This window comes from Myodes glareolus, chromosome 7 (assembly GCF_982192425.1).
Source record: "Myodes glareolus chromosome 7, mMyoGla1.1, whole genome shotgun sequence".
NCBI classification, from domain to species: domain Eukaryota; kingdom Metazoa; phylum Chordata; class Mammalia; order Rodentia; family Cricetidae; genus Myodes; species Myodes glareolus.
This window is the reverse complement of record NC_142032.1, coordinates 4,803,375-4,829,712: the sequence shown is the minus strand read 5'-3', so window position 1 is coordinate 4,829,712 and position 26,338 is coordinate 4,803,375. Positions and strand designations below refer to the sequence as shown.

The window sequence follows — 26,338 nt, the reverse complement described above, 5'->3', positions numbered from 1 at the left end:
AAAAAAGCGAGCCCTCAGTTGGGGGCCTTGGGTCTGGTGTGTTTAGTTTCCAGTAGAGGCAGGTGCAAAGGAGTGTGCCCGAAAATGGAAAGACCCTCACAAAGCTAAAATGCCAACCCCGGTGACTCAGGGCGGCCTTTTCTCTCGAAATTCCCGTGATCCGGGGACATCTTTCTAGAGAAAGCTAGAAGAGTCCCGGGTGCTTGAGCCTGCACCACCGCGAGCACCTGCTTCCAATCGGAGCCTCGGGCGCGTGGGCACAGACTGCGCAGGCGCGGGCCAGGCACGAGGGCGGCCTTGGGCGGCCGATGAAGCGAGGTGAGTGCACGCGTACGTACGTGCGGGTGGAGCTCCTGGCCCTAGCTCTGGCCGTGGCAAACGCAAGCACCACCATGCTTCAGAGACAGGTCGGGGTCAGAGGCCCTTTAGGCCCTTTCCAGGGCAGAAGGCCTGTGCGCCAGAGTGCAGGACACGGCGTCAAGATGGGCCTTGGGCTTGGGTCGTTGGGAGCCGGAAGTTGGCAGCTGGACGTTGAGGTCGGGCGTTAAGTCGGGCGGGCGTTGAGCGGGCACAGGACCTGCTCATGGGGAGAGGCTGGAAGGGCAGAGGTGACCCTCCGGGCGTGGCTGAGAGGTTTGGGTGTGGGTGGATCCTGTTTGGGTTAGAGGGAGCTAGGGCCTGGGGAACTGGGGTATGGGCAAAGCAGGCTTGGAAACAGCCCTGTGCCAAAAGCTGTTTGGGTTGCGCCCCCGCCCCCCAAAAGACTCATGGATTCAGTGCTTTCTTTGGTTGAAGCCGCAGCTGGACTGCTTAGATCCTTTGCCTAAACCCTCTTGCCTCCTGTAGCAGCTGAAGGGCTATCAGGTTATGAGTGAGGGCCTTTGCTGGCCTAGTAGGCGTGATAACGTGCCCGCTGTGTGCCAGTCAGACATCTTAGCACTTGAATTTTCTAGGGCCCCAGCTGTAAATAAGTTTCTCCTTAGTGAGCCTCCGGAGTTAAAGCAACTCAGGTGTCTTTATTTCCCTGACATCGCGGGAACTGTGCTGGAATGGTTGCTCTGTGTGTACATGTGTGTCCTTATCCTAAATGAGTTGTTTGCTGTTCTTTGCAGGGAGGAGGGTGCTGGAAAGCAGCCTTCCTTGACCTGGGTGGTTGAGATCCCCTCTCGTGTCTAATCCTCAAGATTAGTGTTGAGAAAGTTATTAGAGTCACTGAATCCTAAAAAGATGAAGTAATTTGAGCAAACTAGTATTACTTAATGAGGAAGGTGGGGCTTGCATCTGATTTCAGAGCTCAGGCTCTTCGGAGTCATTGAATTTTGCAGCTCTAAAATGGCCTTTCCTTTTGCATAGGATGTCTCTCCTGAAATGCACAAGGCCACCAGGAAACTAAGAGCAAGCTTGGGAGGAGAAAAACAGCCTTTAAAGTCTGGGCTGGGTGCCTGGGGTGCCTGGGGCAGTGTTTGAGGGCACTCACAGCATAGGTTACACGTGTATGCTAAGGCAAAGACCACCGAAGTACTGCACTTGGAAGTCTTTCAGAAATACCGTGGGCTATCTGCTTATTTGAATCTGGATTAGTGTTTTAGATGCTGCATGTTCATAAAACTTTTTCTGTTGCTGGATTGTTTTCATAGTCTCCAAGTCTATTATCCTTTATGTATTGTCAGGATTGTATTAAACTACAACTAATTTAAAACAAATGAAATCGGAGTTTGAGGACTCAAAAGCATTTTTCTGCTGGCTATGTTTGTTCAAAGCCACTGTAAATGACATTTAGTTTCTGGCATCTGCTCCCTTTGAAGGTTTTGGAGAAAAGGCAATTTCACCTGCATGGCACATATCACTCTGCTTCCTCCAGGGGCTTCCATCTAGACCGTGAGTACAGGTGGCGGTCTTTTTAGGGTGACAGGAAAACCTCCAGCCAGCAGTGTCCTACAGGTGTGCCTCCCAGGTTCTTGGAGCCACCAAAACATGGAAACTTGCAGCAAGTTTCACATCTTCAGAGGAATATACACACATAGGTCCTTGAAAGAAATTCATTTTTTCAGCTTATGAAGCTCAGCTGGAATGCTTGAGAAAACCAGAGAGCATAGGGGTCAGGTGAGAGGAGCTGAGAAAGATGGCTCAGATGATCAGGCAGGTGGGGGAGCCGTGGAACTTGGTGATGCTCGAGTTGGCATGGCATAAGACAGCAGAGTGCCCACCTGGGTGGAGCAGTAGCTCCGCTAGGAGGAGGAGGCTTTCCACTGTGAAAGGGCTTTCTGTTCCTGGTACTCAGAGGAAGGGATGGTGTGGATCTCTGAGACGATGCTTTTCCTGCTCTTGAGTTGGTGTAAGTGGAGCTGCTAAGCCTGGACTTTATACTAATAGAGTCATGTTTATGTATTACTGTAGGCCAGATTTTGATAGCAACGTAAAATCTGCTGGGTATTGTTTATAGGAATTACTTGATATATCATGTTTGAAAGAAGTCACCTGAACTTATTGTTCTGCTTTCACAATTCTGTTCACCTCTTGAATGTATTTCTCTCCTCAGACCTCAGTGAATGTTAAATTACCACCTAATATGATTCCACGAAGTAATTTGGAATCCTCTACTTGTACAATGGCAGAGCCATTTAATTTTGAGAAAAAGGACAGCAAGCTTCCACCACAGGATTTACTAAGAAGCCCTGTAGCACAGCATAACCATCCCAACTTCAGACTGAAAAGCCCAGAGAGTGGAAATAAAAATAACAGTTTCTTGCTTTGTGAGCAAAGCAAACAGTATTTAGCTAGCCAGGAAGATAATTCGGTGGTCTCTTCAAACCCTGCTGGTATCAATGGAGAAGTAGGTGGGTCCAAAGGAGACAGGAAGACAGTACCAACAGGTGAGTGCAATCTGCTCTCCTACTTGATTCTGATGGATTTTCTGACTATTTAAGAGCGAATGTCAGTGGGGTAACAGCAGCCAAACAATTACAGAAGAGTTCTTGCATCTAATTATTACTTAGAAAGGAAAGCAAATCCCAAGTAGTGTCCTTGGCTTCGTTAATCACAGAAAAGATTCCACAGGAGGAAATGGCTACCGATGATATCAAGGATGTGGGGAGGATGGCTCACGCTGGTTTGGAATGGGAATCATGAAGTTGACTTAAAATTGCCTTGCACATAGTAGCCCTCAGATATGTAGCTAGGATGTTAATAGTTTCATGTGATTTGCTTTGAGCTTGCTCTTTAAGGAGAGGAGGGTCTAGTAGGATTTAATTTCTTGGTGTGTGAAGTATGATCTTATAATGCTGTGCTAATCCAGTCCAGTGTGACCCTTAGACTCTGGGAAGCCCTTAAGTCTAAACTAAGGATGTATAAACTGCATTTACCTCACAGCTCAGTTTAGGTCCAGCACCAGCCTGGGGTAATGGTCCTTGAATTTTTCATTGCCATAAACTAATAAAGAAAACCCAGAAATGCCAGCTCTGTTTTTTTTTTAAAAAAAGCCTTCTATGGAACAGTGAAAATTACCATGTTTGTGTAGAAGTGTCTATTTTGTGTATTTTGTACAAGGAAGGAAGACTTGCTCTCAGTTTCCAATGAGGGATGGAAAGCCTAGGACTGTGACCTGAAAGGGATGCCAGACCTCCTTCAGACTTAGCTGTTTGCCAAATGTTTTCTCAGAATTAGAGTTTGTTACTACAAGGGAACAGAAAATATTTTACACCAAGTTAAAAAAAAATGTTTAGGTAAATTACTATCTGAGGAACATGTACTTGCGCTCAAGAGCTTCATGCATGTTAATGCTGACATTGGGCATGAACATCTGACAACTCTTGGAAAGTCAGTAAGCCAGTGTTCTCCAGTGGCAGCAGGCCACAGATGTGTGAGCTGAAGCCACTGATTCTAATGCAACTGTAGAAGTTACAGACATGGTCTGGGGCTCCACGCTGTGTTAACATAACACTTTAAATTATTTTCATCTAACATTCTGAATATGGTTTCCCCTCTTCTGACTCCTAGATCCTCCCACCTACCCAGCTCCACACTTCTTTGTCTTACCTCTTTAGAAAACAGGTAAACGAGATTTTTAAGAAAGAAAGGCACAAGAAACACACAACTCACAAAAACACAATCAGAAACCATAATATACAAGCAAAAGATTAGTAAGACACGTATACACACATCAGCAGCCGCAGCATGAGAAAACAGCTACACGCACACCAGAGAACTCACTTTGTGTTGACATCAACTGTTAGGCAATAGGCATGGGGCTGCCCTTCCGTGTGGTTATTCAGTCAGACTCCTTTGTAAATAGGCATTAGTTGCAGGTAGCTTCCTGGTTAGGGATGGAGGATCCTGTTCACTTCCCCATCTTGGTGCTGGGACCCCAACCACTTGGACCTGTGCAGACCTGGTGAATGTTGCCACAATCTGAGTTCATGTGTCACCTCTACGACTGGAAGACAGTGCTTCCTTGGTGTCTTCATCCCCTTTGACACTAAGAATCTTTTCACTTCCTTTTCCTTATAGATCTCTGAGCCCTGAGGAGAGGAGTTTGATAAAGATATCCCATTTAGAACTCGGTGTTTCAAAGCCTCGGCATGTTGCCCATTGTGGGGTGCTCTGTTAGTACATACCCACTGTACAGGGCTTCTTTGGTGTTGGCCGAGTGAGACACTGGTCTGTAGGTGTAGCAGAATGTTGAGTCATTTTATTGTTGTACTCCTTCAGCATAACGATAAAACAGTAGGTCCATGGGCTTTTGAGGTTCTTGGCCACCTGAGCAGTGTCAAGCATGGGCTCCATTTCATGGAGTGGGCTTGCATCCAATCAGAGTAGTTAGTTGGTTATTCTCCCAATATATGTGTGCCACTATTGTACCAGCCGTATCACATCAGGGTTACCTTCCCCTCTGGTAATGTGCAGAGGAACACTCGTGAGTAGGGTGAGGGCTGTAGTTCGGCACCAGCTTGACTTGTAAGTGTTCAGTGATATGTACGTGTTCAGTAGTAGGGGTTTACCATCTGTAGAGCGTAACCATTAACCTTGGCAGTACCCTGAAATGTCTGGAAATTTTCTGTGGAGTACCTTTGGCCAACGACTCAACTAGATGGGATCCTTTCCTGGCATTGGAGGAGGAGGTTTCACTGCTGGGAAACATTGGGGCATTTCCTCTGTTTCTGGTGGCTTCAGTTTCTCTCATACATGTGTATATTTTAAGAAGCTTTGACAGTGGTAGGTTTCCATCCAACCCCTCAAATGGCCCTTAGTGTTAATCGTTCACCTTACTCCCTCCTTTATCCCTCTCCCCACTCAGTCCTCCTGTGTATTAGCACCAGCTCTTAATTTGCCATGTGAGTATTGATGCTGTTAGAGGAAAAGCATTAAGTTATGTGAGAAGATCACCTGATGCTCCTTTGCTGTCTGTAAGGTTGGACTCCTCTGAGATACTTAGAAACAGCACATCATGGGTGACTGCATGTGGAGTTGGACAGGTCTGAGAATGTCTGCTTTCTGACGGGAGAAAAGTTTGGTGGGAGAAGCAGTAGTCAAGAAATGATAACACACACCTGTGATCCTAGCAAATTCTTATTTTCTGCCCGAAAAAAGATGTCATTTACATTTTTTATAGTGTAGCTGGGAAGTGGTTAGGGAGAGAGCCACTGTGGGCCTCACTGAGTTATGCTGTTTCACATGATCAGAAGTGAAAACTATTTGACATTTACTGGGAATTGTGTTCTCCCTCTCCTAGGGAACTCAGTGTCACCATTAAGTCTTGGAAACAGTTCACCACCCAAGCAAGTAAAAACTGTAAGTTTCTTTTTTCCATCCTGACATTTTTGGACTGTACTACTAAAGAGTCATTTGTTTTTTCCTTAGGGTTCAAGGTCAAGTTTGCTTTTCTCTAACCTAGAACCTTTCTTAGGGAAAATTCCTTTTTCTTTTCTTTCTTTTTCCAGGTCACTGTAGATTCACATACAGGCAGGAGTTAGAGTTAGAGTGAGGTTCTGTGTAACCTTTATCTGCTGACCCCCAGGGTCACAGCCTGCACTGAGACACCATTGCTATCATTGCAGGGCCCCTTACATGCCTTTCTGTGGTGGCCTCCGGAGGCCCCGCCTGTTGTAGAAGGCTTTTTGTTCATCCTGGCCACCCAGAACAGAAATACAACATAGAAATTGTATTAATTAAATCACTGCTTGGCCCATTAGCTCTAACTTCTTATTGGCTAACTCTTACATCTTAACCCATTTCTAGTGATCTGTGTATGGCCATGTGGCTGTGGCTTACCGGGTAAAGTTGTGTTCGGCCCCGTTGGACAGAACCTCTCTCTTACTGTGCCTTCTTTCTTCAAGCATTCCCTTTAGTCTGCCCCTCTCCCCTCCCCCACTGCCTAGCTCTTTCTGCCCTGCTCTGCTATAGGCTCAAAGCAGTTTCTTTATTAACCAATGGTATTCACAGCATACAGAGGGGAATCCCACATTACCTGCCCCTCCTTCAGCCCTGGCTATCCGAGTTCTATAGTCACTCTGAGGATGTTTTCTCCAGAGAATTATACTACAGGTTTTTATGTCTCTGGGTAAGTTCTTGGAGGTTGGGCTGGATTTTTAGTATTATATCTGATGAAAAGTCATTGATATACAATATCCATTGGAGAAATGTTTGTCTTTTGTCCTTTTTCTATTTGGATCATTTATTTTTTTTAACTTAAGTTTTGAAAATTGTTTTTATGCTTCAGAATCCAAGTGTGTGTGTTGAGTGCAAATTCTTTGCTTCTCTAGATAACTTAGGCATGTTCCTCTTGAGAATGTTTCATGGTTTTATATTTTAATCCCTTTTGACTCAGTTTTGAATAAGGAGCTTGGGTTGTGGTCTCTCTGTCTTGTTTGGAGGTGTTCTGTTGTCCAGGGTCCTGTTCGTGGGAAGGCTAGCTTTTCTTGGTTGTCTGCAAGTTAGTCAAGTCAGTTGAGGATATTCTTGAAGTTACAGATGCCATAGAGAATCTGTGTTCTTCATTGCTTTCCACTTGTTCTCTGTTCTCCTGCTGGACCATGGTCACATAGCCAGATAAGTCCTGAAATTGCATTGATACCTCAACTTTATTTTGCTTTTCAAGATTCTAAGTTTCTTTGCCTTTAACTAGACTGATTATAATACTCTCGTTCTCATATCTACAAAGTAATACTGCTCTGATTTGACCAGATAGCATCAAATGTGTCATCTGATGGAGTTAGACACATTTTCTGTCCTGAGTCTTCTGATCCACAGATGTGTGTGTCCATTTGTAGTCTTTGATTTCTTTTGCTTTGCAGGTTTCAGCTTCTTTCTTGAGTTAGATTTATGCTGAGGAATGTTTGAATCATTGTATTTATTTGTTCTTAAGCTCATTGCTAAGAAGCAGAAATGACAGCTTTCTACTTCATCTTGTCTTTGCTGAAGTCGTCTATTCTAGGAATCAAATGCATTGATCCTACATGTAGTGATCAATACAGTGACAGATATTTTAGTCTGTTATTTTTGTGGATTACATTAATCTCTTGATGTGGGATTTCCCTCTGTATGCTGTGATTACCATTGATAAATAAAGGAACTGTTTTGAACCTATAGCAGAGCTATAGGGGAACAGAGCTAGGTGGGGGAAACTATGCTGAATGCTGGGAGAAAGAAGGGTAGAGTCAGAGAAAAGCCGTGCTGAAACTTTGCTGGTAGGTGATGGACATATTAATGGAGATGGGTTAAATTAAGATGTAAGAGTTAGCCAACAAGAAGCTAGAGCTAATGGGCCAAGCAGTGATTTTAAAAAAATACAATTTCTGTGTGATTATTTCGAGGCTAAGCGGCCAGGAACTAACTAGTGGCCTCCTTACTACAATTAAGATATTGTAACCTGTGGTTACAGAATATTAACTTTTTACTCTTTGGTTGATACCAGTGAAATATTGACCTTGGTAAAAAAGAAAGGTATTCGCTTATGTTTTCTCAAAATGAAGCTGTACATTATTTTTGTTACTGAAATATTTGATAGAATTCCCTAGTGAAATTAGCCTGGATTTTGTCATTTCTTTTGGAGGTCTTAAAACGGTGATAGAATTTTCTTAATATTTATAACGCTGTTCAAATTACTTCATGTTCTTGGTTTATAAATGTTTAAAATTGGCCGTTACTTCTGTAATCAATGTTGATGTGTGCTGAGTCCAGTCTGCCCAGGATTAGCTGTGCGATGCTTGCAGGGTGTGTAGTCCAGTTGTCTTTCACTTTATTGTCTTACGTGGAGACATCAGGTTGTTGACTTGGGGCTTTTGCTCTCGGTTTTTCTCTCAGTGGAGCTTCATAGTGTCCCATAACTTACAATAACTTGTATTTTTCTGTCGAGTATGCCTTAACTTGTCCTCTGAGACCCACACATTATTAAGAGTGTTTTTGAGTGTCCAAGTGTCTGGCATGATAAACTTAACTACCTTTTGAGTACTTGTTCCCAGCCACTTGTGTGGCTTCTGTTCAGCCATCCTTTCTTAGCTCCGTGCCCCTTTTCCTGTGCTGGAGATGGAAGGAAGCTGGCTCTCATGAATGTGTGTGCAGAAGACACACACTATTGAGCTGTGTCCCATCCCTCGTTCTTAAGTTGTAGTTTGATTTAAAGTAGGTTTCAGGCTTGCTACTAGTGTTCGCTTAGCACTCGAAGAGAACACATGTCTGTTCTTGTTGGTTCCATGGTGAAATGTGCATCTAGGGCAGGGCCTGTTGACTGATGTTGTGCTGAGTTCCGATTCTTGCTGTTTTTCTGTCTAGTCCATCAGTTGTTGAGAGAGAACATTTAAATCTCACTGACTGCCTTTCTCTTCTCAGTTTTACTTCATATTGTAGGACTCTGCTGTTGACCCCTTACAAACCTAGGGTATGTGAGGTTGTCTTGTGGATTGACCATTTGGTCATATCCGTCCTCTGTGGAAATTATCTCTTTTGTAATGTAATCTTTTATCTGATAGTAATACATTGTCCCCTGGCCTCTGTTAATTTATAGTCATGAGGTAATATTCCATCTTTCTACTACTTGAATTTCCCATACAAGATATATTTCAGTGACGTCTCATTTATCCATTTACACATATTGAAAGTTTATCTTCTGCCATCCATGTTTCCCTTAGATTCTTGTAGGTGAATTGAATGCTTCATAACATTGTTTTGATTGGTACATACCTCTGAATAGCTTTCCTCATGGTTAGTGTAAATTCTATATTATTTCTACACACTGGGGGGGGTGTCATTTTACCAGTTGAACATAGTTAGTGTTGTCTGTGCTTCCTTTCAGAGTTGACTCTGTGCTTGATTTTATGCTAAGTTTAGGGTTTCCGTTGTGTGAAAGTCTTACCTACACTGTTCGCAGCAAGGCAGTCCCACATGTGATGCTGAAGAGACATTCTAACCTTGCTGTTCTTTGTTCTTCATAGAAGCCCAGCAATAATGTGTCTTCTGAAAAACCAAAAAAATCCCACAAGTCATTTGAGAATGCCTTGTCTGTAAGTAACGCAGCGCTCTTCAGCTCTTTAGGACCGCCCCTTCGGTCAACCACCTGCCACCGCTGCGGCCTGTTTGGTAAGCAAGCTTGCTTTTGATGCCTACGGGATGGTCTTTCTGTATGCTCTCTTGTGGTGAGCATTGAACACACTGACTGTAAATGGTGTGTGTAATGTATCCCCATTCCTCTCCAGTGGCCTGTTGCTCTTACTCCTTCCTATTCTTCCTGCTTTCTCACTCAGCTATTTTATGATTTCAAATGAAGATTACATGTCATGAAATGCAGACATACATCTTAAGACAGAGATATCTCTATAGTCTTAGAACCTGCTCTTGTCCCTTCCCATCATTCTAACCCCACCCAGACAATCGTGCCGCACACTGTCGCATAATAGAATTGCACAGCCATAGGCCCATTTGTTTACGTTTTATTTCATTTAGAATGGCTAAATTAATCTATGTCCCAATTATTTGTGTTTGTTGAGAAGCAGTAATTGTATGACTGTCTCATGGTGGTCATGGTGTTTTACAGTTTATTTGCTATGATGAACAGATGCCTGTACACCTTTGCCATATAGAATGTGGAGTTTTGACAGGTTGTCTCTTCCTGGTAAGAGATGTTGTACTCAGGTCTAGCTTTTGGTTCTGGTGAGCAGAGCTCTCAGCCCCTTTGCCCCAGGCTGTGGAGGCCTCTGAGTCTCCTCCTGGGAGTAGAAGATGTGAGTCAAAGGTAGAGGAACCGCAGAGCATTTCCTAGGTCACTTCCGTGGCCGTGAGTTCTGCTCACCCTGTGTCTTTGTCAGTGGTGGTGTTGGCCTAGCGAAAGCCTCCCCTGTGGTGGGCAGTGTGGCTCCTTGTTCTGGTCTGTAGTCTTCTCAGGACCTGACAACTTTTCCATAAGCTTACTGGCTACTTGGAAATTTAGCTTTTTAATTTTTTTAATTTTTAGAGTTGAAGCATTTGAGATCTTTTTGTTTTTTAATTTTAGATTGTTTACTTCCACCTGGGGGCTGGTAGGATTTTATTTCAGAAGTGTCCCTGTGTCCCCTGTGTGACACTTCCCCATTTTGTTTTTAATTCAAATGAGAAATCATTTCCCGTACCTACCATGTCCTCCTGCAGCCCTGTGCCTCCATCTCTCATTTTGCAGTGTGTGTTCCAGGCTCTCCTGGGGATGTTCGCAGCTCCAGCCTGAGCCTGCGCTCACTTTCACCCTTGTTCTTTCTGCATTTGAGAGTCTGAAAATGCCTCCCAAGGCCTGACCTGAGCAGCCCAGGGTCTGCATGGTCTTTCTTGGTGATTATCATTGTAATGCCTGACCAGCCTCAGCTCATCGGTGTTTTATGTGTATTTCTTTCATTTTAAAAAGGGATTGGTTTTTATTTTGTGTGTGGGCATTTTGCCTTTTAAGTGTCTGCTTTCCATGTACACATGTTTCCTGAGGACACCAGAAGAGGGCAGTATATCCCCTGGAACTGGAGTTATGTAGATGGCTGTAAGCTACCACCATGTGGATGAAGGGAATCAAACCTGGGTCCTTGGAAGAGCAGTCATTGCTCATCATCACCACTGAGGTGTCTCTGCAGGCACACTCTTTAACTGAGACAGACTGTGCCTTTCAGGGTCGCTGAGGTGTTCCCAGTGCAAGCAGACGTACTACTGCTCCACAGCCTGCCAGAGGAGGGACTGGTCTTCCCACAGCACCGTCTGCAGACCGGTGCAGCAGAGGTGAGCTATGTGCATGGTGGTATTTCACAACCTCCTGCCAGCCCTGCTTGTAAGTCTGAAGCACTAGCTAGTGCTTAGCAAGGTTTAGAACCTCAATGAATTTTTTATTTTGAATTCATTTTATTATTTTGCGTGTTTGTTTGTACACCACATGTGCGTCTGATGTGTGAGGTAGTAGTAAATTTCCATTTGGGTGCTGTGAATTGAACCTGGGTCCTTTGCAAGAACAAGTGCACTTAACCACTCAACCGACTCCCCAGCCCCTCGAGTAGATTTCTAATGGGTAGAATTTCACAGCACCTACTTGTCGTGTGTGTTCCTGGATAGTAGTGTTACAGCCTCACAGTGCCTCATGAGGTGTGGCCGAGTTTACACAGCAGTCTCTGCAGGATGCAAGGACTGTGTGCATGTTACAGACAAGGACCCGGAACATTTGGGGTCTTTAGAGGAGATGCGGTGCACACACCCATGGTGGAGCTTTTCCTGGGCATCTCAGGTCTGCTGCTTTCTGCTATCAGCATCACTTTCTGCAAGCTTTGGACCTCCTAAATTTGTTGATTGAGAATTTTAACGAAATTGAGATTTGTGACCCCTTTCTTTGAATGGTATATATTAATCAGCTGTCTTATTTCAGTTTGCTCAAGCTGGAAGATAATAAATCACCATTTGAAACAAAGACCACTGAAGTGAAAAATGAGGTAGGATATTTTTTGTCATTAAATTTTAAATAACCCTCCTCTATGAAGAAGACTTAGCAAGCTAAGATACTTTGAACTTCTACATCATGCCTGTATTTATTTCTAAACAAAACAAAACCCCATTAATTCCATACCCAGGAGTGGTGAGGTGGAGTGGGATGACGTAGCTGCTTGGGGCTCTTGAGGATTGTTTATTTCTAGCCTTTCCCCCAAATGTTCTTCAGACAGTCCTGTTCCTGTATAGAATGAGGATGACTGCAGAGTCCGTGCTTTATGGCCCCAGCAGCTTAGGTTCCCCATCTATGGGTCTTGCGTTCTAGTCCCGTCTCTCCTGTGTTGTTAGCTCTCCTTCATTTAGGGAACTATCTGGACCACAGCATTTTACTACCATTGTGTCCTATTCATATTCATAGAGAATTCTCATCTCTCTGTAGCTGCTGCTACCTTCTACTGAAAAAATTTTTACAGCAATTTCAAAATATAACAGGTAAACATTTTAACTTTTAAACATTACCAGATATAGTGGCTCATGCCTGCAAACTCAGCACTCGAGAGACTGGGGCAGGAAGATAGCTTTGCGTTCCAGGTTAGCTAAGGCCAGCCTGCATTGTGGAGTGAGTCTATTTCAAAAACTGGAATAAATATTCTTAAATGTTGCTGTGTAACTACCTGAAGGTTATCATTCATGTGTTGTGAATGTGGAAGGTGGCTCTGTGGAGTTGCTGGTGGCCTCCCCAGTGCCTGCACTGCTTATTCATACTCACAGGAGGAAGGGTTGGTGGACACCGTGCCATTGGCAGTTACGCTTGTGTGGCACAGCCTTGTGTGCTTTCTCCAAGCAGGGTGATTGTCCCCTGGGAATTAGTAAAGAAATGACTGCTGGTGCTGAGAGAGTGATGTTTTCTGATTTGAGAAGTCTGCAACTCAAGAAAACCATGGAAATAAAGGTACTTTTGTGTTTTTTTGTTTTGTTTACATGGAGAGAGATCTAAAGAACTTGTGGGTTTCATTCCTTGTTTGCTGTTAACGTCTGGTCTGTAGCGTAACTAAGCACACTGTGCACTGCTTTTCTCTATCTTAGGTATAAAATTGAAGGAAATTGTTTTGGTGTTTTTTTTTCTGTCTTTGAAAGGGCACAGTTACTGAATTCAAGCACCCAAGTAACTTTTATGTCCAGTTGTATTCTTCGGAGGTTTTAGAATACATGAGCCAACTGTCTGCAAGTTTGAAGGAGACATATGCAGATATGGTGCCTGAAGATGGTTATCTTCCTGTTGAGGGGGAAGTTTGTGTTGCCAAGTACACGGTTGATCAGGTAACCACTGATGGATTGAATTTTTAACAGGGTGCTTCAGCTTCAACAAGGAAACCTTGTTGAGGCCACTTCATGAAGACTAAAGCTATTAAAGCTACAAGAGCGAGCTAGGGGCAGACTTGGGTCACTCTAGTCTCACTCCTCCCTGGACTGGCCCAGCAGCCTCTGCTGCGTCATTCCCAAGTGACTGCACTGTCTGCTGGCCTTCCCAGCTGCACCTCTGTGTGGAGCTGAGGTGTGTGTGACAGTCCTCTGGGCTAGAACAACTCTGAGTTGTCCTAATTAGATCATTTTAGGGATATCTCCTTGAAGGATGTTGAGTTTTTGAATGCCTACAGAGGTTGGAAACAGAAACCTTTTTGCTTACCTGCTCTCTAGGTTGATGGCTTCTTAGATCAGGATGTAAAACTGGGTTTTAAAGCTGAATGCTGCCTCTTTCCCTTGCAGACCTGGAACAGAGCAGTAATACGAGGTGTTGATGAGTTCCAGAAGAAGGCACAAGTCTTCTACATTGATTATGGAAATGAAGAAGTAATTCCCATGGACAGGATTCACCAGCTAAGCAAGAGCATTGCCTTATTTCCGCCTTCTGTGAGTTTCCTCTTTGTAAATTCCTCTCCTCATCCCCAGGGAGCAGTCACTGTGTTGCCATGGATGCAGCATTTGCTGCTGATTCTGTGTCACCCTGCCCACTGTCCTGACTCTGACTCTGTGGATGAGTACCCTATAGCTGGATTCTTCTGTTGTCCTTCTCTGAGCAGCATCTCTTATGTAACTTTTACAGGCACATCTTATCAGCTCTATAAAATCCATCATTTTTGTTCTATATATTATTGGAAAGAAGGCAGAACTGATATATAATAAATGTAATTTTTTGTTATATCTATTTCTGAAGCATCAGTTACCAACAGTTAGCATTATCAGTAGAGGCATTAAAGGGGTCAAATTAACCACCGTTCAGATGGTTTACCTGATTAGTATTGAAGGCTTTTGATGATTCTTTTTTGGCATGAAATAAATTCTTTTAAAAACTCTCTAAATAATTAATTAGAAAATTTCATTTTAAAATATTGATCCTTTGAGTAATTTGCACAAAATCTTTCAGGCCATAAAGTGCTGTGTGGCAGGTGTCCTCCCGGCCAAGGGTGAGTGGGGCGAGGCCTGCACCACAGCTGTCAGGGCCCTGCTGCTGGGACAGTACTGCTCGGTCAGGGTCGCGGACGTGCTGGAAGAGGGGCCCACCTATGCCGTCGAGGTCGTTCTAGAAAGTTCAGGTAGGAGATAAGTCTGTCTTTCATGCTAGTCAGTTCCCATCTGTCTCTGAGAGAAGCAGCAGAAACATGGACAAGAGGCCCAGTAACGTCTCTCAAGTTATTCCCAGTGTGATGAAAAAGGGACCTGTTTTAGCAGTCTGTCAAACCTCTGTGGAATTAGATGGTTTAGCAAGCCAGGCTTGGGCTAACATGGGGTAACTATGCTATTAGTCTTTTAATATAGTCATTATAATGTCTGCTAATGACTTTACACCTTCATGGGAAGAAATTAATGAGTGGCTTTGAGTCTTCTCATCCCCCATGCATTTTCTTGGCATGCCCTCACAGACATGTATGATGTTAGGACTTCGTTCTGAGTTGCAGAGTGCATGCGTTCTGTAGTCCTGCCCTTCTTGGTGGTTTATCTGTTTGACCAGTGACTCCTCCTACTTTAATTCTCTCTGCCTTGGTTTCGAAGGTGTTGTCTCTCTGTGCTCTCAGCAGGGATCGTGCATGTGACTGAGGAGAGCAGGAGCTTGTCTGTTGAAATCTAGTATATAATCTTTTTGTTCCTTAGACATGTGTATGCCATGCTGTGACTTCAGCTTTGGGGGTGTAAGTCCCTGTCAGTGTTGGCTGATATGCTTTGGTCTTAAAATATTGTGCCTTTCATGTTTTGTCATGGACAAAAATGAATTTAATTTCAATGTGCTTCTGAGCTAATAGCTGACTTTCTTATCATTCAGACTTTCGAAGATAAATCTTTTCATGAAATTTTTGCTCAAGTGATTGGGAATTCTTGTTTCAGTTTATGAACTGCTTTTCTGAGTGTTTTTGCCTGTAACAATTGGCCTGGTGACGCAAAGCCTGTGTGAGGGTTAGGAGACCTGAGATCCATGGCTGACTTGTCTCATACCTTCCCTTTGCCTGTGACGCTTTGGACAGTGTCTCAGTGGAGGTGTATCTTCTTCATCACCTTTAGGAAAACATCTGAACCACGTGCTTGTGGAAATGGGATATGGTGTAAAACCGGATGTGCACAACTCTGAGAAGCAAAGTGTGGACCCAAGTGAGTATACAAGTGACTCCAGCAGTGTCCTCCCCGTGCCCCCCGCAGTGTCCTCCCCATCCCTCCCCCCCGCAGTGTCCTCCCCATCCCTCCCCCCCGCAGCGTCCTCCCCATCCCTCCCCCCCGCAGCGCCCTCCCCATCCCTCCCCCCCCCCGCAGCGTCCTCCCCATCCCTCCCCCCCCGCAGTGTCCTCCCCATCCCTCCCCCCCAGCAGTGTCCTCCCCATCCCTCCCCCCCGCAGTGTCCTCCCCATCCCTCCCCCCCGCAGCGTCCTCCCCATCCCTCCCCCGGCAGTGCCCTCCCCGTCCCTCCTCCCAGCAGTGTCCTCCCCGTCCCTCCCCCCAGCAGTGTCTTCCCCGTGCCCTCCACCCCGGCAGTGTCCTTCTCATCTTCTGGCAGGCTTGGTGGTAGCATCATTGGGACCATTCCATAAATGTCATGTTAGGGTAGTTCTCTTAGAAACACATCGTCTGGTCTCAGTCTTTCCTCCTGTCCTGAGTCTGTCCTAGATGAGTCTTAATGGCTCTAAGGTGGCACTGTAGGTTGATGACATTTTAGCTCATACTGCCTTAGTTTTGATTTGATTCCTGGTCTGAGTTTTTACTAATAATCAAGAGATCTCTGAAATTCTATTGTAGTAGGATACTATTTCCTAAGATTTTAGTTTTTACTTATTAGCTGTATATGTGCATGTTTACATCAAATTTGACAAGAGAATTAAATTTACTATGAGCATTTTTCATGACTTGTTCATAAGCATAGCTTTTCTGGTCTACTTCTCTTTCTCTTTGCTCATTTGGCACTTGCTTTGGATGCAGACATAACCCAGACTGAACCACCCTGAGCTCTGTCACCCTCCTCTTCCTGTCCTGTACCTTTGTCTACTTAGTTGCCAGTTCTTACTGGTTTTTCTCCTACACCTTTGTGTGTCCCTTCATCCATGTTTCTTCCCTTACGGTCATCTCTAAGAAATAAAGAGCACATTTGTAAAAGGCATCAATTTAAATGGACATGGTTGGGTCTGAAAAACTGAAAGTGAGGTGTGACTAAACTTGACCGTCAAGAAAAGGTGCAGGAGAAGGAGCTCATCTTAGAGTGTGAGCAAGAGGGGCTCAGTCTCAGCTGTGCTGCATGGGCCCCATCCCACTGCAATGTGGAGCAATGCCCTGCTGGAAGAGGAAAGAGAAAGGGTAGAAGATTGCTAAACATGCTGAGGACCTCAAGCTGCGCTGGGCCTGGACCTTTATACCGTGCTGTGGTGCTCTGAGTAAGAATGATCCCCACAGGCTCATCTATGTGAATGCAAACTCACAGGGAGTGGCACCATTTGAAAAGAGTAGAAGGAAAAGAAGGTGTAGCCTTGAAGTGTGACTGGAGACAGACTTTGAAGCTCCAAAAGCCCATGCCAGCCTAGGCTCGCTCGCTCGCGCTCTCTCTCTCTCTCTCTCTCTCTCTCTCTCTCTCTCTCTCTCTCTCTCTCTGCCCGTGGGTCAGAGTGTAACTCTCTGCTGCTTCTGTAGTGCTGTGAGTGCCACCACGGTTCCCTATTCCCCTGCTATGATGATAATGAACTGACACTCTGAAACTGTAAGCAAGCCCCCTGTTAAATCCTTTGTAAGAGTTGCTGTGGCCATGATGTCTCCTCCCAGCAGTAGAGACTCTAACTAAACACTCTCTCGCTGTCCGTCCAGAGACACTGGTGTTAGTCCCCGCTGCAGTGTCTCTGCGCTCCTGTTGAAGACTTACCGTACAGTCTCATGACGGACTCACCTGCCTGCAGGACCTGAGAGTAGAGATTCCCTAATTAGCTCCTTCACAGCTGCTTTCGTGTCAGATCCACACTGGAGGCTTTTTAGCCTGTGCTTTGGGAGCTCACAGGAGCCCTTGACAGGTAGCTGAAGGGGAGCATTACAGTCATTGTGATCACTCACCCCGCCTGTTCACATGTGGGGCAGCAGATGCCAAAGGTCATGGAACTCCCCCAAAACTGGCAAATCTTCATCTCTTCTGTGCAACAACAGTTAGTTTATTTTTTTACTATTGAGTTTTTTTGTCCAAGTCTTCATTTATATTTTGACTTTTCTGAAGCATATAAAATATTTTTAATGTTTACTTTATTACATTTGAGATCACTGCATTTACCTTGGCTAGGGTTTGGGGAAACTATCCATTTCAGAGGAATTTTGACCTCATTTCAAGAATCTTTTACACTACATTGTGGAAGTTAGTCTGAGATGGCAGGCTCCTCTACTCTGGAGCTATCAGCATAGGACCTGACAGGTCTTTGGTGGCGTTCATTCTGCAAACTTGTCATCTGCTGATTTGCACACCTGAGTTAACAGTGAGACCGACCTCGGGTTTCTTCTGATCAGTACCGTTGTCTTGGTTTGTCTTGCAGAATCTGATATGTTGCTGTCATGATGTCTTTGTCTTGACTCTGTCCAGCCCTTGAGAATATGAGAGTTTTGTAGGCTGCCTGCTCTGTTGTTCTTCCTGAGTAGTTTTCATGGTGTTCAAAGCTCCTGCTACTTCAGTCTCTGACGTCAGCTCTGGGCCCCCACCGTGCGGTGTTTATGTCACTTGTTCCTCATTTGAACTGACTAATGCACATTAAAGCATAATTTTAACAAAATTCAGAATATTGTAACAAGCGGTGTTCTGTGGGGTTCCATTTCACTCCAAAGTTTGTTCTGCTCTGTCTCTTTGAGACCTTGTGATAGAACTGACTCTAAATTCTATTTCCTTGAGCTCCTTAGATTCTTAATATTTTACTAGAGAACCCTTTAATTAGATCTGATTTTTTTATGCCGTGGTTTTCCTTTTTCAGATGCTTTCAATTTTTGGTGACACAGAAACTGAAGGCCCACCACGGAGTGCTTGCTTCCATCCTCACCCAGGGCTGCTGTCACTCAATCTTTGCACCATACTCAGTCTTTCTTTTAAAGTAACTCAAATGTTTTTGGCGTTCTTGTTACTTTGTTACTACTTTGATTCCCTCTGTGGTCCAGAATGCATCTTTCTGCTTTCTGGCAAGGTGCTCCTGAGGACATTGAAAGAGTGACTCCTGAGAGTAAGACCATAATAGACAGAAACGCCCTGATCCCCAAAGTGCTGAGCCTGAGTGTGGGTGACGAGTTCTGTGGAGTGGTCGCGCACATCCAGACACCGGAGGACTTCTTCTGCCAGCAGCTGCAGAGCGGCCGTGAGTCAGTTTCCTAGTTGGTGCCGCCACCATCATTCACCACCCGCATTCCTGTGTCTAAGATGTGATTTGTGTCCACAGACAAGCTTGCAGAGCTGCAGGAATCCCTCAGCGAGTACTGTGGTCAAGTGACACCACGCTCTGATTTTTATCCAACCATCGGGGATGTGTGTTGTGCTCAGTTCTCAGGTAAGGGCGTGTTTTACATATAGCTGAGTAAAATCAAAATCTTTGATTCACACCAAATGCCACACTTGGGCTCGAGCTTTACTATGCACCAGTTATGTTCCTAAGTATGCCCAGTCAAGCTCGATCAAAGCAGTGTGCTGTTGGTACATGGAAGGGCAGAGAGTTTACATCAACAGCCTCGGGTGGTAAAGTAATTTTTTTAACTTTTTTTTTTGTACTTACTGTTTGTACTTACAGTTCAGCTTACACGAACATCGGATATAGAACCTCCCACTCTCCTTTTTGTGAAGCAGAAGAGGGCCTGGAGGCCTCGCGCTCTCCTGACCTTTGTAGCTCTACAAGTTTTACTTTGTAGAAGCTGGGTTCTGTTACTCTTTTCTTTCTTTTTGGTTTTTCGAGACAGGGTTTCTCTGTAGCTTTGGAGCCTTCCTGGAACTCGCTCTGTAAACCAGGCTGGCCTTGAACTCCAACTGCCTTTGCCTCCCAAGTGCTGAGATTAAAGGCCTGCACCACCACTGCCCTGTTGTATTACTCTTTAAAGGCAGCCCAGCTGGCTCACTGCACAGTAAGAGTGGGGACACCACTGGTCATCCATTCACTTGGAGTCCATTTAACTCGTCCTGCCACAAGTATTCTAGGAGTGGCCTTATTTGACGCTGTAGCAAATAATCGATGTGCCTTGGGAATTCACATGGTGGAAACATGTTCTCTCTCCTCGGAGCTATATATTAGCTGTTGTAGAAACAAATGATATAAATCCATAATGATATTATAAGCAGTAGCATGATGTTAACCTCCATTGTCAGCTTCTATGGATTTCACACAAGGGTATGAGCTGACCAGCTCCTCCTGCCCAGCCATGATGGGACTGACACCTCTGATACCATGAGCACATCCATCTTTCCTCCCTTAGATTGTTTTATCGGGTGTTTGATTACAGGAAAAAGCAATGCGATTAGTAAGCTGACCGCAGTAGCCCCGCTTTGGGAATGCTTTGGTTCTGGTGAGCAGAGATGCGGTGTTCAGTGAGCACCTGTCTTGAGCGCTTGCTATCACAGCAGAATGTATATGAGGCCATCTCTAGTTAGGGAGCACTTGTGCCGGCTGTGGTGTGTCTGAGATGACTCTCTCTTGTTTCAGAGGATGACCAGTGGTACCGCGCCTCAGTTCTGGCCTATGCTTCTGAAGAATCTGTCCTGGTTGGCTATGTTGATTATGGAAACTTTGAAATTCTTAGTTTGAAAAGACTTTGTCCCATAATTCCAAAGTTGTTGGACTTGCCGATGCAAGCCCTAAATTGTGTTCTGGCAGGTATGAAATGTTGTGGTCTTCCTGTTATTTAAATATTAAAACTTAAAAATGAAAATGGAAATGTGAAAAGGCGCTTGTGACAGGGAGGCCTGTTCGTTAGAGCAGCAAGAACCGAGGTCACAAGCGTAGCTATCACTGCACAGGTGCTTGTCCCTAGGATCAGGGCTTTCTCCAGAGGGTGTGTTCCCCCAGGTCATGCTAAGGTGTCTTGTTGTGTCTGTGGGACAAACTGTCTCCTGCTCCATGGAAAGGGTTGAGTTCACTTGTGCACTCCTCAGAGAAGCAGGAGGGGTGAACCCTGCCTCGTCTGTGCTCAAGAAACACCTCTGCGGCACTTCCCACTGAGCAGGTTCAGTCAGTCCAGTGTGCTTCATTAACAGGCTGGGGTGGGGAGAGGGAGGGGAGGCACTTACTCAGCTTTAGTTTTGAATTATTCATTTATGAATACCTTCCAGTGTTGCTTTGTATTGAAACACACAATACAACAACAACAACAACAAAAAACCCTCACATGTTAATGTGTAAGATCAGTATTTTTTTCTGAGGTGTTTTATACCTTTGTGATTACCTTAATTGCTTTATTGAGCTGTAATTTGGATTCTTTAGGAATCCTTGTTTGAGGTATAAAATTGTGTAGGTTTGTTTATTTTTTAGTAAACTTAGCTGGATTGTATCCTGATAACCAGGATCTGTCTGAGGACGTTTGCATTATACCCCAAGGGCTCATGTTTCCCAGGCACAGTTAGTTAGTTTTGCTTTCTCTGTAGACTTAACTTTCTATACATTTTCTGTGGATGGAATTTTTTTTACATTGAGGTACAGAAGAATTTTTAATTCTGTTTTTCATGTTTATAAAATCTTGCTGTTCAGATGGCACATTGTGGTTCCAGTGTTTCACATAGATTTGTTTAACTTTGAGGAAATGAAGCTAAATGTAAAAGTACTGTTTTATAATTATTTTAACATCCCTTTAACAATTATTGGTTAGGAGTGAAGCCATCATTAGGAATTTGGACTCCAGAAGCTATTTGTTTCATGAAAAAGATTGTACAGAACAAGATGGTCACCGTGAGAGTGGTGGACATGCTGGGGACCAGGTCACTGGTGGAGCTCATAGACAAGTCTGTGGTACCTCACCTTAGCGCTTCTAAAGCTCTCATAGATTCAGGCTTTGCTGTTGAGGAAAAGGAGATGGTGGCAGACAAAACCAGCGGCGTGCTCACAGCCAGCGGTAAGTAGGCTGACTGCCCAGCAAACAGTACCCAGGCTGGATGCCACAGCTCTGAGTTCACTGGCTGGGATTTCAGGAGAACCGATGTTTGAGTGCCTTCTCAGATAAGCAGTCACATGAATGCCTCCAGATGTGTAACCAGAGATTTGTGCTGAAAATTTGGTTAGTCAGAAACGTGGGGTGGTCCCTCAAGCAATAAGGTTAATTGCAGTCCTGAATTTTAGGGTTCACCTTCCTATAAATTCACCAAATGTCAGTGGAAATGGAGCTTTTCCAGATTCTTCCACAGCTCTATGACAGCTCCCACATCCCAACTATGTCTCCTTGTATTGCAAAGTGTTCAGTTCTTTTCACAGTTCCCTTGGCCAGAGAGGAAACAGTTGAGTCATTGGAGTGGACGTGGGTTGAGTTCACCGTGGATGAAACTGTGGATGTGGTGGTCTGTGTGATGTACAGCCCTGGAGAGTTTTACTGCCACTTTCTCAAGGACGATGGTAAGGGGGTTCTTGTTGTCTATGCTCTCTCCAGCGTGTGATGGGTGACTTGGGCCATGCACTCATGCATGATGTCAACGCTCTTTCTAAGCAGGAACGCCGGTGTGCTTCCACTCAGTTTGCTTTCACGCTCTCCGACAGCTCCTACTCTGGGTGGTAGGCCACTCTAGATTTCATAGCATGTCTCTGAACATTATTGTTGGCCATTGACGGTTACGCTCATAGGACCAAATGCTGTAATAGGAGTGCAATGTAAAGGTCACAGGTCAGCCTGGTAGGTAGCTCATCAGCAAAGAAAGAAAATGTTGGCCAGTATCCTGGAAGTTTCTTGCATTTTTCTTCCTGTTCTTATGCATTTTTTCTCGTTCAGAAAGAAGTGGGGTCCTGCATAGATTGCTTTTTTTCTGGTTTTGAACCTCAACATGAAACAAAGCCATATATGTATTTTTTAGCTTTGCCTTGGTCACTGTTTCTTTACATTGTTCCTTGGAACTTGGTTTTTGGTTGCATAATATTCCACTGTATGAGTGTACATCAGTTTCTGATTCCGTTTTGTTTTGCGGCAGTTGACCGCCTATGCAGGGATGGCAGTGTGAGCACTCGGCTCCGCTCAGTGCGTCTGCGCCGAGTCATCCTGTGTCTCTGCGGCCCCAGTCCCCATCTCTTCAGCTTGAATCAGTTTCCCGTAAATCTGACAGCTGTCACTTGGAGGTTTCTAGTAACCCCACATCCTCATCCTTTGTGTTTTCTGTTCATCACTGAGTTTACTTTTCAGTTTAAATTCCAGTAGTTTTTTTTCTGCCAAATTAGTCTGTTAGACTAGATATCTCAGTCTTTGTCTGCCTCAGGTTGTGATATACATAATTTCTTCATTTAGAATCATCTGGGAGATGGTTGCTATTTCATATAGAACAAAATTCAGGGTGCTAGAGAAATGGCTTGGTGGTTGAGACACTTGACAGCTTCTGCAGAGGACCCAGGTTCGGTTCTTATAGCACCCATATAGCAGCTTACAGCCATCTGAGACTCAGTTCCAGGGAATGGGAATATGATACCCTCTCCTGACCACCACTGGCACCAGGCAGTCACATGGTGTATGTCCATGCAGGCAGAACACTCATGTATATAAAATAAAAATAAATCTAAAAATTAAAACTTTAAATTGCTTTTTTATTTATTTTCATAGGTGAACTTCCAAGCATATAGCATAAAACTCAGGAGTAACAGGGTGTGTAGTGGAAAACGACCCCCATCCCTCTTGTCACGGCTGCAGTTCTGTGCAGAAGCAGCCTGATGTGTCGATGTGTGCTCCTTCTCTGCACATCATTTGTACTCTGCTTTCCTCAGTATCTGAGCTGCCAGTTCACAAGTCTCTCTGTTCGTAGTTACAGACTGGGTGTTTGCATAGACCAGGTGTGGGTGTTCTCCGCGTCCTTTTCTGAGCTTCTGTGTGGTGAGCCCGGGAGAGCAGCGCTGGGTTGTGTAGGTTTCCAGCAGGTGACCTTTTCTTGCCCTAAGATATGGTCCAGGATAATGCTTCTGTCTTGGCTCTATTATTTTACGTGGCTACATTGTTTGCATTTGTGTGTTTTATCCTAGCTTAAAGGGATTGATAAATAGAGGTTACAGTCCTTATGTTCTGATTTTACTAGACACTGCTCTTTTTTAAAACATTTGTGGGTGTTTGCCTGCCTATATGTGTGCGGACCGTATGCATTCTGTGCCTGCATGGGCCACAAGAGGCAACTGGAGTTACACAGATAGTTGTGAACTACAGTGTGGGTGCTGTGAACTAAACTTGGGGCCTCTGCAAGCACAACTGGTACTCTTAACCACTGAGCCATCTTTCCAGCCCTGAAAACATATTCTTGGAACAAATTACAATCACGGTGATAGGTTAATGGGTGAGTGTGCTTTTGAGACTTCACACATCCTTTAGGAAGGTAGCCAAGAGACACCAGTGCCCTCGAGTGCTGCTCCATCTGTCCCCAGCTGCACGTCCTTGCTTACTTGAAAGGAGAAGGCTCTTCCTGACTAGAATATCTGTTTCTGAGACGCCTTTGCCATAATCCAGAGGAATTTGCTTGTCCCTGGCTTTCATGGCCATTGGGTACATTTCCTGTAGATGCTAAAGCTCTTTGTGTCTTTCTTGTTCTCCACACCGATTCACCCTACTGGTTCTTTGCTTTGCCATCTGCTCCCCACTAGGTGACTGTTGGCTACTGTGGTTCTCTATGGTGCTGCATTCGAGACACTCTGACCTTTCTCTCAGTGGATTGCACTGCATTGTTTCCTTACAGAACTTCCATCAGACCTCTGTGGATGCCCACTAACTGTGCTCTGTGCATTTAATAATTATGTTTACATTTCTGGGACATTATTAACTATGGGTTTGCGTAAGTCTTCTTGTCTGTACCCAAAGCTTGTACACTGACACAGGGGTGGTGCTGCCAAGCTGTATCATTGTGTCCCAGAAGTCACTGGTTTCCAGGTTATTAAGATTTGTATTGGTTTAGACATTTTTGTGAAAGGGCCAGCATTTCTTGTAGTTACTAGTTGTTTGGGGATGTACTTGAGATTTTCATGGTGAAGATGTTCTCTGATATTGAAGAAAATCTGTTTAACATTACATTCTGTGTATTGTTTTTTTCAGCTTTAAAGAAACTCAATGATTTGAATAAATCCTTAGCAGAATATTGTGCACAGAAGCTGCCAAATGGCTTCAAGGCAGAGGTAGGACGGCCTTGCTGTGCATTTTTCACAGGTAAGTTAGGGTTGGGTTCAGTGACTGTGCAGACCTTTTGGTTCCTAACATTTAGACCTTGTTCTGATGCATGCTTTTTTCCCTGTATTTAAGCACATGTTTTCATAATCAAAATTAGGGAACTTCATAAGATGCCTTTTTGTAAGGAGTCTTCAGTGATGAAGTCTTGCCTTATCCCTACATCCTTCCACACTTGAATTGTCAGGTGCAAAAAGCCATTTACCACATGACAAGGCTTTTATCATTTGTTGTGTTACCAAATTACAGCCAAAGCATTGGACCCCTGAGCAGTAAGAATGTCAGAACCGTTTCCTACTTCCCTGATTATTGGGTAGAATGTGAATGTGTGTCAGGTGCAGTGCTATAGAAAGTCTTGGTGGATATTCTGAATGTGAATCCTGTGAATTTTCAATCTAGGGATTTTGGAGAAAAGCTATAATCTATAGAAGTAAACATACTCACCAGCTTTGTTGTAGCAAGCACTTTTTTCTGAGAGGAGACTGAGTATCAGAGAAAGGAAATGTCAGAAACTCTGCTGCTTCCAGGTGATGGCAACTGGTACCGGGCCCTGGTCAAGGAGATCTTACCGAGTGGGAATGTCAGAGTGCGCTTTGTGGATTATGGCAACGTTGAGGAAGTTACCAGAGACCAACTCCAGGCGATCTCACCACAGTTGTTACTGCTTCCCTTTCAGGGGACACAGTGCTGGCTCGTAGGTAGGTGTCGGCTCCTTTCTTGGAGAGCCAACTTTGTGTAAGGCTACTCTGACCTTTCAAGAGAGCCAGAAAAGCCCACCTCATGCTGCAGCATGTGGAAACTTAATGTTTTGGCCAAAATATTCAGTATGATGTCTAGAAACTTTTCCCTGGTTCTGGGAGTGAAAACTGACAGGACTGTCTTGAAGGGTTGTGTGGGACATTCTGGCGTTTACCTCTAGTGATTTAGTCTAAAGCAGCCTGGTCCAGCTGCAAGGAAACTCATTTCAGGACTGCTACTGACAGCCCATCACTTGCAGAGCCAGCCGTAGAGGATGGGTGGTCACCACCCATGTCAGGGTGATGGTGGGTTAGCAATGGGACAAGGTGTGGGACTGAAGTTGTGACTAGGTGTCTGCTGTCAGCCCGCTGCTGTTGAGATGTGGTGCCGAAACACGTGAGTAGGAATACCAGTGCCTGTGGAGCATGTGAAGAAAGTGCGTGGCAGTCCATGGCAGCATTGCAGTGCACAGAAGGGCTCTGGACCCAGCCCTGCTGAGAAGGCCAGGCCAATTCTTTAAACTGCACATCCATTTTCCTATCTGGAAAAAATAGTCTCAAAGAATTAGCAGGACACGGCAATGTGCCTATAATAATTGCTATATAAATGCTTTCTTCTTGAGTGCATTTTGTTGTTGTTGTTGTTGTCTTTTTTGTTGTTGTTGAGACCCGGTCTCTGTGTAGAGACACAGTCTCTGTGTAGTTAGGACCTGGAACTACTGACCCTTCTTGCCCTTGCCTCCCCACTGTTTGCATCATGCATGCACTGTTGCCACCATGCAAGCAAACATTGAAAGGAGTGTGTATGTGCTTGCAGGTATGTTTTCTGTTTGCAT

General features: G+C 44.6%; 1 protein-coding gene across 5 annotated transcripts in view; it reads left to right on the top strand.

The window, feature by feature from the left end:
- Window positions 1-268: 268 nt before the first annotated feature.
- The window catches only part of Tdrd1 (tudor domain containing 1), a 39,526-nt gene continuing 13,456 nt past the window's right edge, over window positions 269-26,338 (top strand). The window contains exons 1-18 of one of the 5 annotated variants that reach the window (XM_048424119.3): window positions 269-318; window positions 2,540-2,873; window positions 5,729-5,787; window positions 9,426-9,570; window positions 11,115-11,220; window positions 11,855-11,918; window positions 12,758-12,865; window positions 13,051-13,233; window positions 13,681-13,824; window positions 14,339-14,507; window positions 15,469-15,555; window positions 18,591-18,758; window positions 18,840-18,947; window positions 20,088-20,258; window positions 21,247-21,489; window positions 21,846-21,983; window positions 24,637-24,747; window positions 25,293-25,463. In XM_048424119.3, coding sequence (XP_048280076.3) covers window positions 2,570-2,873; window positions 5,729-5,787; window positions 9,426-9,570; window positions 11,115-11,220; window positions 11,855-11,918; window positions 12,758-12,865; window positions 13,051-13,233; window positions 13,681-13,824; window positions 14,339-14,507; window positions 15,469-15,555; window positions 18,591-18,758; window positions 18,840-18,947; window positions 20,088-20,258; window positions 21,247-21,489; window positions 21,846-21,983; window positions 24,637-24,747; window positions 25,293-25,463 — 2,479 coding nt within the window. In that variant the 5' untranslated portion in view covers window positions 269-318; window positions 2,540-2,569. The other 4 variants (XM_085694137.2, XM_087907744.1, XM_048424117.3 and 1 more) reach the window with 4 other exon arrangements.